The 14,971-nt window shown below is 29.0% G+C and overlaps 1 protein-coding gene across 1 annotated transcript; it reads left to right on the top strand.

Moving 5' to 3' along the window:
- The first annotated feature begins 4,356 nt into the window (after positions 1-4,356).
- LOC105131135 (E3 ubiquitin-protein ligase RING1) lies at positions 4,357-5,883 on the top strand. The gene has a single exon (XM_011033960.1). The coding sequence runs from the start codon at positions 4,460-4,462 to the stop codon at positions 5,474-5,476; it is 1,017 nt and encodes a 338-aa protein (XP_011032262.1). The 5' UTR covers positions 4,357-4,459; the 3' UTR covers positions 5,477-5,883.
- The last annotated feature ends 9,088 nt before the right edge of the window (positions 5,884-14,971 follow it).

The following is a 14,971-nucleotide window of genomic DNA, read 5'->3' on the forward strand; positions in this document are numbered from 1 at the left end:
GAAACTTTTAAAAAATATATATTTTAGCTTTTAAATTTTAAAAATAAAAAAATTATAAAATTTTTGATTCTCAGTATTTTTCCAATTCAATTCTGAATACAGCACCTTGATTCTTTTATTTTTTAGTTCTTGTTTTTTATAAGAGATGGAAGGAGGTTATCGAATTTCAGCAATAAAAAAAAATATCTTTAATATTAATCTAGACTACTAAAATAGTTAATATTTATATCAAATGATTCTATTTGATGAGAAGAATTCATATTAAGTGTTTTTTATATTTAATGTTCATGAAAAAATAATTGAACTTGTAAAGATTTTTTATTTTTGGTTGATTTTGGTTTTTAAAATGGTTTTTAAGTTTTTTTTATGTTATGAATAAGTTTATCAAGGTATTGTAGATTAAAAATAAGTTGAAAACGAGTTTCTGAAAAAACAAACTTAAACTCTAATTTTTCAGTTGCTACAATGGCTGAAATCTAAACAAATTAGACAATACATAGTTAGCTTTTGTAAGCAATAAGTTGTTTGTCTTTTTTTTTTCAACAGACCCGACAAAATGGAACAAGCAAGCTAGTCTCGCTCGACAGATCCAACAACGTCTGACTTTTTTTTTAAAAAAAAAATTCTTTTTGTATGGTTTTTTTCTATATATATTTTTTAATTTATATCTAGATCAATACCCCTTCTCTCTTTCATTTTATTTAAATATTCACTTTTAAATGATATTTTTTATATACATTTAAATTTTGTAAAGTTTTTCTTATTCATCTATATTTTTTTATCTTCTGTATAAATAAATTTTTTAAAAATAAAATATTTCTAATATGTGTGGCCTTACATAATATTCTTTTATTTTTATTTTATTCAATTAATTTAGTTTACATCTTTATTTTCATTATTTTTTATTTAAATACAAAATTATTTTAATAAAGAGATTTAGCAAACATAACTTGATATATTTTTCAGCTTGTGATACTAAATATCTTAATTTATTTTTGTATCTTAATTTTTTTATTTTTTTAGTTATTTTATATTTATTTTTTTATTTGTTCACACATATAACGCTTGATTTTTTTAATTATATATATGCATAATTTTTTAATTTTTACTTGAAAATTTCTTAATTTCAAAAGGTGTTCTTGCAGCAAATCATAAGTCAAATTAGTTAAATATTTTAGTATATATCACGTGGGAAAATGGCGTGGAAGATGAAGCAAAGGAAGACATCTCACTACGGGCATCAGGAAAGCCGGTCAATTTTGTTCACTTTAAAAAATACATCCAGATGTCAATTGTGTACAGTGTCAACACCAATTAAAAATCAACATCTACATTTACATTGACAAAATAAAAATAAAACAAAAGAGGTGGTGTTCATAAAACATATTCTATTACATATTTTATTGCAACAGTTTTTTAAATTAAAAATTTAGTTTGTTTTTTATGTATTTAATTTAATTTTTAATTGAGTCGAGTTTTTTAATTAATATTTTTAAAAAATTTAATTATTTAACACTAAATTGATTATAAACTAGATTTTATAATTTATTTTACTTTATGATATTATCATGGTCTCTTTACATGGATCATAAGTTTTTTGAGATAAATCGAGTATATTTTAGTCATTTTATTATGTTGTTGTTTTATATTGATTTTTTTTCAGTTTTGTTCCTTAATAATAAACTGATTAAGAATTAAGTTTCATAATTCATTTCAATTTATTTTTTATAAGAATATCTTAATCTTATAATTAATCTTATAACCTGTGTTGTGAATTTGAGAACTTGACTTGATTGTTTATTTAGTTTACTTTCTACATGATTATTGCGATATCATGACTTGGGTTATAGATTCAACAAGTTAAATCTGTTGACTTGAGTTGTTCAATTGTGTTATTTTTTTAAAATTATCTTTTAATATTAGATTAATTGAGAATTAAACTTTGTAATTTGTTTCAGTTTATTTTTTATGGAGCAATCTTGTTCTCATGATCCAGAACGCAGGTTCTGAAAGTTAACTCATTTTTTTATTTTTTTATTTTAATGTTGAATTGATTAAAAATTAAATTTAATAATCTGTTTAAATTTATTTTATATTAAATTATTATGATTCCATAACTTGAATTGTGGATTTAACAGGGTTAACTTATACTGACCTACATTAATCCATTATATTTCTACTACAATATTACAAAAAAAAAATGTCGCAATAAAATGTTCAAGCAAAAATATATTTTTAATGAACATATAAGTTATTTTTGAACTCATCAAATTAACCGATTAGTCAAATCATATATAATTTTTTTTAAAAAAACTTCCAGTAATGATCAAATATTTTTTTTTACATTAAAAAAATAATCTAACCTGTAATGCATCACAAGCAAACCATCTAATTCACATCTATTTCATTTTTAACCTAATTTGTGTCACGCAATAAGTAACAGTCCATAGCATCTAGCAGCCCAATAATTTCTCGCTTTAAACGCATGCACCTGAACAGAAATTTAAGCACCCCAATCCAAGGGATTCATGAGAGACAGCTCGCCTCTTTTTTCTTTTTGGTCTTTTCATCTGGAGCTGTCACCGAAAATCATTCGGGGTCTCTACCCCGCGGCGACTCAAACACATGCCCTTAAGAAGTTCAGAAAATAAGATGGAAAAAAATAATAAAAGTCACAGGAAATGTTCACGCCCATGTCTATACCCTTGCTCTTTTGTTTTTTTTTTTTTTTTTAATTCCTGTGAACAATAAGATTAATACCAGAGAATGTTTATTTCCGTAGTTCAATTTGCATTTTTTTTAAATCCTGATGCTGTTAAAAAAAATGAATTTTATTTTTGGAAAATTTTTATTACACTTTAAATTAAAAAAGACTTATAAAAAAATTATACACATAGTAACTATACACATCTGTTTATTTGTTTTTTTACAAATATAAACCATATATATTAGTAATAAATTTAATTTTAAAACATTAATATAATTGTTAATGTAAATAGTAATAATTATTTTTAATATTATTGTTATTGAAAATAGCAAAGGAAAGGAAAAGAGTTTTTTATAGTTTATACTTAGATAATTTAATTAATTAGATTAAATCAAGTTTAATTTAATTTAAAATTTTTTTAAAAACAAAATAAAATATATTAAATAAAATCAGAATATTCAAGCTGAAACTTATCCGAAAAATACGGAAGGAACCGATATTTTAAATAAAATAAAAATTATTTTGTCTTGTTTTGTTTTTTTAAAATTGATATAAAATATTTAGAAATTCTAGAAAAAAATAAAACGAAACGGACAATTTGAATTAATTAGAGTCCTTGGTTTTGGACAAGTAGGGCCCAATCCATCCGACAGTGGAAAGTAAAGAGACAATCGGCGTTTTGAATCTTCTGCGAAGGGCCTCAAATCAACAGGTGAGCAGTGACTTTCCTTCAGCTTTGAATTTTCAAACTGGGCGTTCTCTTCTGCTTCTCCGGTCAAACCCCACGCGCCCCCCTGTCTCGTCTCATCTTCGTTTAAATTTGAAGCACAGTTCCTACCCCCCGCCCTTAACCATCACCGCCCCTCCTTTATTCGCACGTGTGAAGAAGTTTAACTTACTTCCAGCGGCTAGTTTTCGTGCTGTCTTGGCTGTAGTACAACTTGTTTTTATATATTTTTTATTTTATATTATGGTAATAATAAATTTTAAAAAATAAAAAATATTATTTTAATATATTAAAATAACATTTTAAAAAATAATTTTTTCACCCACCTCAAAACCTTTCATGCGGTTTCAATATTTTATTGTATCACCTCTTAAACTAGAACTTTTCTTTTTTAAATTTCTCTTGAGATTTTAGTTTTACAATCAATTTTATTTATATAATTTATTGAATTATAATGTATTAAAAATAGGAAATGATTTAATTAATAGAAAAAATAAGTATGATTTCAAATTTCCTCATGAAGGATAGAAAAGAAAAGAAAATAATTTATATACAAATATTTTACTAACACAAAGAAGAGATATATAGATTTAAATTGATGCTTCTATGATTTGGAATCTTAGAATTCAATAGATGGTATATTTATGGATTATCAATTCAAGTTATTTGGGTGGTGGATTATTTAGACTTTTAATTGGGAAAAGAAAAATTACATATTATAATGATATTCAGGTTAGGTTGGGGTCCCGTTTTAAATTTCGTAAGAGAAAGGGACGGCATTGAACCAAAAATAAAATACCAGGGGCGCTTAAAGGGCCCCCAATTATTGGAAGCGCTTCATTCCGTGGACTTCACGCGTTAACATCATGTGTTAGATTTGTACACCATCAACCCTCTAATTTATATTCAAGGCACCGTCCACGCTTTCCTTTATAAACCTATTCCTCCCCTTTTTCATTTCTCTTTTCTACCTGTCTCAAGAATTATAGCTCTGTTTCTCTCTCTAGATACTTGCTTATCTGGTCATGGCTTCGACAACGACGACGACGTCGTATTGGTGTTACAGATGCTCACGCTTCGTCACCGTTTCACCTCATAACGAAGACGAAGAACACAGCCACACAAGCAACATCACGTGTCCTCACTGCGACGGTGGGTTCGTCGAAGAGATTCAATCCAACTCCACCTCTGATATCCGTCAAAACCGTAGTCGGGTTTCCAACCTTACCCGAAACCGCCGCAACGCCGGCCACCGGTCTTCCTTTAACCCAGTGATCGTCCTCCGCGGAACCACCCCTGCCGCCGCTGCTGAAGACAACGAAGATGGAAGCGCCTACGAGTTCTACTATGACGATGGAATCGGTACGGGTCTCCGACCAGTACCGGAGATGATGTCTGAGTTTTTAATGGGTTCAGGTTTTGACCGTTTACTAGACCAGGTATCACAGATAGAGATAAACAGTTTAGGCCGCTCGGTTCCTAACCCGCCGGCATCGAAAGCTGTGATTGAATCAATGCCGAGTGTAGAAATAAACGAAACGCATGTGATTTCGGAGACGTACTGTGCAGTGTGTAAAGAGGCGTTTGAGATAGGAAACGAAGCTCGTGAGATGCCTTGTAAGCATATTTATCATTCTGATTGCATTTTTCCTTGGCTTGCGATGCGAAATTCTTGTCCCGTTTGCAGGCACGAGTTGCCTGTGGAGAATTCCAGAGAGGAGGAGATGGAAGGGGAGCTTGTGGGGTTAACTGTGTGGAGGTTGCCTGGTGGTGGGTTTGCTGTTGGGAGGTTTAGTGGGGGGAGGAGAGGTGGAGAGAGAGAGTTTCCGGGTGTTTTTACGGAGATGGATGGTGGTGGGAATGGTGGGCTTAATAGGCCGTCTCGTAATTGGGATTCTTGGGTGACTAGGAGGAGTAGAAGAAGAGAGAGTACTAGTGGTATTGGGGGTTTTAGGAGAATTTTTCGTGGTATGTCTTCGTTTTTAAGGAGGATTAGGCCTAATTCGTCGTCAAGAATGCGTGATGGATCTGAAGAACCTTGATCGATTGATAGAAGCTATTCAAGTCGTGTGACAAGGAGGAGAAGAGGATTGGATGTGTAAGTTGAGGAAGGGGCTGGGAGGCGGTGATATCACTTGATTGCTTCTTCTTATCCTTCACATAAATGTATCTGTCTTCCTGGCACTTAACAGGTTAAGAAATAATTTTTTTTTTCATTTACTGAAAGAGAGCAGAGATTTCTTATCTCTTCATATTGAAAAATTCTTTGTATTTGCAGCAAAAGGATAAATTATTCAGTTTTGTTGGTTCTGAAATTTAGAAGATAGTTGAACTGAAGGTGGAGGTCTTAATCCGCAATGTAGTAGAAGAGCGAAAGGCCATAGTATTAAAGCATTTCCTTGTTATCTACTGTAATCAATTGAATTTAACCTTGGCATTCATTCTATTACCTGATTAAGCTCTTGTCTTTGTTTTCTGGCTGCTCTTCTCATGCAAATCACGCTGTTGTTGTTGAGTGCCTGCTGTATATCTAGATGGGATTGGTGACTGAATTTAGCCCAGTTGTCATTTGAATCCGATCCTGCCTCGCGGCACAAAAATATTATTGTTCCACCATGAAGAGCTTAAAAGCAGCATGAGATCTGATCAGTCATAATTGCTGGTCAAATTAATTATGGTACTACTAGTTTAATGCTTTCATGGGGCATTTCTGATCCATTTTTTATTTGTAAAATGACGTGTGTCTGGAATTTTTGGCTAGATTGGTTAAAAAAGCACAGCTTTTGCTTGCATGTGCTTCCATTTTCGGCTTTCGTTTGCCTTTTGTTCGACTCCAGTGTCGTGAGTGGTCTAAATTTGGAGCTTTGAGCAATGATGATGAAGTTAAATCCAAGTATACATTGATGAGGCTGTAAATCTTTGGAGGATGATGCGTAGTTTTGCGTGTTTGTGGTTTAAAATATTTTTTATTTAAAAAAATATTAAAATAATTTGAAAATATAAAATAAAAAATTTATATTTTATTTTAAATATAAAAATAATTTAAAATTTTCATAAACTCGTTACAAATACTCCAATATGGTGGGCTGGTTGAAGATGAGGATGATAGCTTTGCCTGAAACAACAACGATGATGCTAAATAGAGTGTAGAAAGTGGAAGAGGAGATTTATTTATTAGCGGTTTGCTACTGAGATAACTTCTATTTTTTATCCTACCGTATAGAAAAAAAAAACTGTTTATGATTATTGGAGAAGCGCTCCCAAGTAACTTGGTTACTTGTCTCTTTGATTTAGAATTTAGTTGGAAGTATGCTGCGCTTTGAGTGAGGTGATTTTACATGGTTTTCTTCTTCTTTTATTATAGGTTTCTTTAAAAAAAAAAACATTAACTATAATTCAATTTTTTCAGTGATTTACTGTAGTACTTACTAATGTATAATGTAATTGCTTTTTATTATGGATTATATAATATTATATTATAGGCTGCGAGTATTTTTACTATGAATTATACAATTTAATGAAAATACGCTCAGGCTGCAGCTTGCAAGCCCCAAGTGTCTAGTTGGAGGCACGCCTCAAGGGTCGTGGACACATGACGCTTAGCTACGAGGCCTTGCCCCAGGCTACAGCCACCTAATGCTGGCTAGTCGAGGCCCTAGCATGCAGACACCTGTCTGTTCAGCCTTGGGTGTTAAGGGCAAATCAGCACACCTCGCTGCAGCCACAGGATAAGCGGGTCTGCATCCCAACTAGCCTGGGATTTGTAGACCCACGAGCCTAGCGTGTGTAAACCTGTGAGGTAGGGTTTGCAACCTCGAGCACCTTGCCAACAAACCTGCACGCAAGGTTTGTTCTCACAGCTATTGGGTTTAAAGACCTGCACGGCTGGATCGGCAGACCTACTGAGAAGAAAAAAAAAAAATAATAATTATCATTATTATCATTGTTAATATTTTTTTTAAAAAAAATTATTACTGTATAAACTTTGGGTAAACAAGTTTTATATTATTATTTGTATCCTAAACATTATTATATTTAATATAATTAAAATTATTAATATTAAGAATATAAGAAAATTGAAAAAAAAAGTATAATATCGATTATCATTATTATTATTATTATTATTATTGTTAAAAAAATATTACTATGTAAACTTTGATCACAAGTTTAATATTATTATTAATATAATAAAATATTATTATTTGTATTCTAAATATTGTAATCTTTATTGTATTAAAGTATTAATTAGTTATAATTAATTAGCTTAGGTTGTTAATACTTGACATTAGGGTTGTCAAACCAGGGCATTGTGGCCGCCCATATGCGCTTGGCCATGGCCCCAGACATTAAACACTTAGCGCAGGGTCTGCTTAGACGCTAGGGTTGGACGATATCCTAGCATGCAGATACTTGGCGTGGGGTTTGTCCAGGCATTAAAGTTGGTTGATGCCCTGGCACATAAACACTTGGCGTGGGGTTTGCCCAGCCTTGGGCTATAGAAGGAAGCCCGTGCGCCTGGCTGCAACCCTAGGGCCAACAGGCTTCAAACCCGCAAGCCTAAGGTGTTCAAACTTGCAAGGCAAGGTCTGCATTACCTGACCAGCTGACCCGCGTACTGGGTGCAGACCCAATCGCTGAGGTCTGTTCTCATAGCCCTTAGGTTTAGAGACCTGCTGGCTGGATTGACAGACTGTGTAGAGAAGAAAAATAAAAAAAATATAATAATAATTATCAGTGTTATTATTGTGAATAATGTTTTCAAAAAAATCATTACAGCAGAAACTTTAGCCAAATAAGTTTAATATTATTATTATTAATATGATAAATATTATTTTTTGTATTCTAAATATTATTATCATTATTGTAATTAAAAGTATTAATATTAAAAATAGAATAAAATTTAAAAAAAATAACAATTATTATTATTAAAAAATTTGGAAAAAAAATATTATTGTACAAACTTTGATCAGAAAAGTTTAAAATTATTATTAATACCATAAAATATTATTATATATCTTATAAATATTTTTTTATTATAATTAAAAGTATTGGTATTAAAATATTATTCTTTATATTAAAAATATTATTTTTATTAAAATTAAAAATAGTATTATTTGTGTTATAAATATTATTATTATTACTATAATTAAAAGTATTAATATAAAAAATATTATTATTAATATCATAAAAATTATTATTATTAAAAACAATAATAAATTTGATTTGAAAAGTAGAATTATAAATCATCATCATCATCATCATTAGTAAATTGAAAAAAAAATTATTGTCACTGAAAAAACCCATACATTTTTTAAAATAATTAAAAATATAATAACTTAAACAAATAAAAAATATTATTATTAATATTATAAATAACTATATTGGATCTATAATAATACAAAATCTAAAATAACTTTAGGTCCTGACCGGGTACATAATCCAAAATAACCATGGTCCCGTCAATTAAGACCCAAATAACTTTGGATGCTGCAAGTTGCACAGCACAAAATATCTTTATATCTAACTCTGTGTGGGACCCAAATAACCTTCGGTTTGGACCGAGTACAGGACCCAAGATAGAGAATCCAAGATAGCATTCAGTCTATCAACGTACAGAAGCCAGATGTCATATGCAGGATTAAGATAGCCTTTGATTATGGGCGGTGTCGGATACAAAACATATTTGAATTCTGTCTTGTAAAGTATTTAAAATAGGTTTAGATCCTGTCAATGCTAGAACTTGATTTTTTTTATAAAAATCAAAGATAAATTAATGATGTAAGGCAAGCTACCTAAGTAGTCTATATCATAGATATACTCCTAGCTCGTCATGGATGCCTAATGGAAGGGGGGAGGGCTACCATATTCCATATGGTCTCATCATATGTCATGGGCTCCTAGACATATACTTGCGCTGTATATTTTTTTAAAATTAACATGGATGTCCGGGCTAGCTTGCGCGCACCACGACTAATCCTACGGGCCCTGAAGTTAACGACCATGTAAGCCTCTAGTGGCCATCATATGAGTAACCAAGGACTCGAACCTGAGACCACAGAAAGAGCAAACCCCTCAGTCCCACGTCTTTACCACTTAGCCACCACCTAGATGGTTTACTTGCACTGTATATTGTTAGCATTAGCCATGGGGTTCACGCTACAACGAGACTCTTCTCAATTTTATTTTTTTTCACCGGAAAAGATATTCAATTGATGAGAATTTTGTTTGGTTATAAATGGATGAATATTGAAATCCCATGATACAATCTCTTTATTTATATTAAATTAAACTAAATATTATGGAGTGCATATTTTATAATTATATTAAATTAAATTAAAAAATAATATATCTTTTAAAAAAGTTAATTTAATAAAAAATAACAAATAAAAAGACTCAAGATAACTGGAATAATTTTCAAAATAAAAAAGTTCTAATATCTAATTAAATAATAAAATTAAAAAAACATAAACTTATCAAAAAAGGAGAATCCAAGCGAAGCAAGCCTAAGTGAAATTTCATTACTTAGATAATTTTCTAAACTCCTAATTGATATCCAAGTTTAAATTTTAATTAATTTAATATTAAATTATAAAATATATATAAAAATCAATATTAAATTAATCTAGATTCAAGCCTTAGGTGAAATTTTTAGACTTCAGTAATCCTCTAAACTAGTATTAAATTATAAAATATATATAAAAATTAATATTAAATTAATCTAGATTCAAGCAAAATAAGCTTAAGTGAAATTTTTAGACTTCAATAATTCTCTAAACTCGCAATCTAGATTTAAGTTTAATTTTTAATTAATTTAATATTAAATTATAATATATATACATATATATATAATCAATATTAAATTAATCTAGATCCAAGCAAAGCAAGCCTAAGTGAAATTTTTAGACTTTAATAATCATATTCAAGTTTAATTTTTAATTAATTTAATATTAAATTATAAAAAATATATATAAAAAATCCATATTTTTCAATAATCAAATTTGATTCCACCACAATGTCCCTATTTACCTGTTTTGATCCTGAATTTCCCAGGAGGCTACTTGATTTAAAAACTCCTGCGTGCTAGGGCTGTAAAGGATAGGGTAACTGAGGTAGAATCACTCTATGACACTTAGGTTGTTAACTAGGCATGTAGGAAGCGTGTTGAATAAATTTCTTTCATCTAAAACAAATGATCAAAAAAAAAAATCAAGTCTCAAGTGGTTAATTAAATTGATAGTTTAAATATTAAAAAAATAATAATAAATAAACAAATAAAAAACCATACCCAAGTTTAATTGGATTATCAATAGCCAGATACTAACCTAACAAGAAAAAAACTAGAAAAAAAAAAGAGTTGAACTTCTAAAAAAAAATCAGCAAGGGGAGAACCAAGTAAATATAAGTGAATCTTTTAAATATAGTATAATAAAAAAACTTGAAATTTGTTAAATTATGGATCAAAGTTTAATAAAAAAAATTAAACATCTTCTAATTTAACCCTGAAGATGAAATTATTGAAAAAACTATTAATAAAAAAGCTTGAAAAAAAAAAGAATGAGGCTAAAAAAATTATCGCAATCATAATTAAAAGAATTAGGATGAAACCAGAAAGATTAAAAAAATTATAAAATATAAAATTAAAAATTATTTGTAATATGATTGATTATTTATATATTAAAAAGCGATAGGAGTGAAATGAAAAAAAATATTGAGGGTTAATCCAATATAATTAAATAAAAAAAATATCAAAATAAAAGTTAAAAGAAAATGATAAAAAATGAAACAACATCAATTTATTAAAAAAAAAAATAGTACGAACCTATTAAATTTGATTTATTCTTAAAAGGCTACATCCTGTGAAATTGTTTATCCAAGTTTAGTGAAAAATTATAATTCTAAATTAATTTAATTTTAAATGATGATATCGATAGAATATTATTAATAAAAGCCCTGCAAAAGCAACAAAAGTTTTTAAAAAAAAATGATAGAAAAAACTCAAGGAAGATGCAATTTAATGAAAAAATAAAGAATAATCCCAAATAAAAAAAAATATCAATTAAAAAAATATGAATCAAATTTTAAATATAAAAAAATCATACATGATGAAATTGAAAACATGTATAAAAACCAAGTAAACTCAAATAAACAATCTAACAGAATCAAATCTTAAAAAACTCACAACTTTTAAAACCATGAATCAAAGACCAATAAAAAAAAAATATAAAAAAACTTCGAGCAAACTTGGATCAACAAATCAAACACATGAATTAGAATTTCAATTGAGATAACCCTGTAAATAAGAAAGCAAAAAAACACTAGCAAAAAAATATTAAAAATATATTAAAAAGGATGGAAGTCGCATCAGGCTAATCTTTATATCTATTAATCAGGTTATGAGCCTTTGATGACTCTATTAAAAGCAAACCTTGAAAAATAAATAAGCAAAATTCTTAACTAAACAAACATTGAGGGATGATATTAGAATAAATAAAAAAAAAATAAAAAAAGGAACTAAATTCAATATAAAAATAAAATGAAAATTAATTTTTTTGGTAAAAATAGAATGAAATTAAATGCTTGGAGATTGAATTACTTTTTCTAGTTTGAAGAAAATATATCTAATAAAAAATTAAAATACATGCTTGTTTTAAACCCAAGTTTTGACTACAATGTAAGATGAACTTCATCCATGCTATTATTTATATAGACACTAAAACACTATGGATTGGAGCAGTGTGATGGCAGTCCAGTCCTTTAACCAAAAAAGTTGCAAATGTAACGAGGGAGGGGTGAGGTGTGTTTTTGCAGGGATGCATATAGTATTGAAAGGATGGTTAGGAAAAAAATGATCAACATAAGTTTTGGCGGAGTTATTAGAGAGAGCATCCAGTGCTAGCGCTACCCACGCAACAACACATGGCATCTGGGCTGCCTGATCTTTGTGCGAGGTGGACTCAAGTGCCACCTGGCATTTTGACGACTCCAATGTGTGGGGCAGACCCTAGTGCCACCTAATGCTTGGGTTTTGGCAAATGTCCGATTGGTTATGGTAGCCCAAACGTCACGTTGTGCAAGGATAACACAAGCGCTAGGTTTCCACCTCTCAATGTTATTACAATATTATTAGTTATAATAAAAAATATTAATATTTATACCACAACTGATAATATTTTTAGTATTCATTCTATTAATTATAAATAAGATAACAATATTTATAGCACAAATAATTCTATTTTTATATGAATATTTTAAATTTTAATAGAAATAGTAATATTTTTAACGAAAATACTATTCATTATAATAAAATAATGATATTTTTAATACCGATTATAATATTTTTAAGAACAATACTTTTAATTATAAGAAAAATTAAAATATTTATAACACAAATTACACTATTTTTACTATTAATACTTTAAAATTAAAATATTTTAAATTCTTTACCAAGACCCAATAAAATTAAATGACACAAGACCTATTAGCTTGGATGCTGACCCTAGATCCAAGACAATAGATCCTCATTCGAACCTAAACATCAGGTGCCCCGCGTTGAGTGAGTGTGGGCTGAGATATCGATAGAATATTATTAATAAAAGCCCTGCAAAAGCAACAAAAGTTTTTAAAAAAAAATGATAGAAAAAACTCAAGGAAGATGCAATTTAATGAAAAAATAAAGAATAATCCCAAATAAAAAAAATATCAATTAAAAAAATATGAATCAAATTTTAAATATAAAAAAATCATACATGATAAAATTGAAAACATGTATAAAAACCAAGTAAACTCAAATAAACAATCTAACACAGTCAAATCTTAAAAAACTCACAACTTTTAAAACCATGAATCAAAGTCCAACAAAAAGTTTTTATTATAAGCCAATTTAAAAAACTTGCAAAGACAAAAAAAATAAAAAAAACTTCGAGCAAACTTGGATCAACAAATCAAACATATGAATTAGAACTTCAATTGAGATAACCCTATATTAAAAAGGATGGAAGTCGCATCAGGCTAATCTTCATATCTATTAATTAGGTTACGAGTCTTAAAAGCAAACCTTGAAAAATAAATAAGAAAAATTCTCAACTAAACAAACATTGAGGGATGATATTAGAATAAATAATAAAAAACAAAAAAAAAAGAACTAAATTCAATATAAAAATAAAATGAAATTAATTTTTTTAATAAAAATAGAATGAAATTAAATGCTTGGAGATTAAATTAGTTTTTCTAGTTTGAAGAAAATATATCTAATAAAAAATTAAAATACATGCTTGTTTTAAACCCAAGTTTTGACTACAATGTAAGATGAACTTCATCCATGCTATTATTTATATAGACACTAAAACACCATGGATTGGAGCAGTGTGATGACAATCCAATCCTTTAACCAAAAAACCAAAAAAGTTGCAAATGTAACGAGGGAGGGGTGAGGTGTGTTTTTGTAGGGATGCATATAGTATTGAAAGGATGGTTAGGAAAAAAATTATCAACATAAGTTCTGGCGGAGTTATTAGAGAGAGCACCCAGTGCTAGTGCTACCCACGCAACAACATATGGTATCTGGGCTGCCTGATCTTTGTGCGAGGTGGACTCAAGTGCCACCTAGCATTTTGACGACTACAATGTGTGGGGCAGACCCCAGTGCCGCCTAATGCTTGGGTTTTGACAAATGTCCGATTGGTTATGGTAGCCCAAACGTCACGTTGTGCAAGGATAACACAAGCGCTAGGTTTTCACTTCTCAATGTTATTACAATATTATTAGCTATAATAAAAAATATTAATATTTATACCACAACTGATAATATTTTTAGTATTCATTCTATTAATTATAAATAAGATAACAATATTTATAGCACAAATAATTCTATTTTTATATGAATATTTTAAATTTTAATAGAAATAGTAATATTTTTAACGAAAATACTATTCATTATAATAAAATAATGATATTTTTAATACCGATTATAATATTTTTAAGAACAATACTTTTAATTATAAGAAAAATTAAAATATTTATAACACAAATTACACTATTTTTACTATTAATACTTTAAAATTAAAATATTTTAAATCCTTTATCAAGACCCACTAGAATTAAATGACACAAGACCTATTAGCTTGAGTGCTGACCCTAGATCCAAGACAATAGATCTTCATTCGAACCTAAACATCAGGTGCCCCGCGTTGAGTGAGTGTGGGCTGGCTCACTCCAAGCAATTGTCATCACCATCTAGTCCTCGAGTATGCACAGTGGCAAGCACTACTTGGCTCATCCCAAGCACCTCTAAGCCCCACTAGGCGCTTGGATCTGCATACTAGGATGGTGTTTAAGTAAGGTCACCTAAGCACCAGGTGTGTGCTTGCTATTATTATTAAAATATGATACTTAAAATAAAAATACTAATATTTATATTACAAATAATAATATTTTTAGTATTTATATAATTAATTATAAAATAAAATAATAAAATAGCACAAATAATATTATTTTTATATGAATATTTTAAATTTTAATAAAAATAATAATATTTTTAA

This window comes from Populus euphratica, unplaced genomic scaffold, assembly GCF_000495115.2.
Source record: "Populus euphratica unplaced genomic scaffold, PopEup_1.0 scaffold76.1, whole genome shotgun sequence".
NCBI classification, from domain to species: Eukaryota; Viridiplantae; Streptophyta; class Magnoliopsida; order Malpighiales; family Salicaceae; genus Populus; species Populus euphratica.

What these genes read in the sequence shown, in the direction of transcription:
- LOC105131135 (XM_011033960.1), top strand. Translation starts at nt 4,460, where the DNA reads ATGGCTTCGACAACGACGACGACGTCGTATTGGTGTTACAGATGCTCA.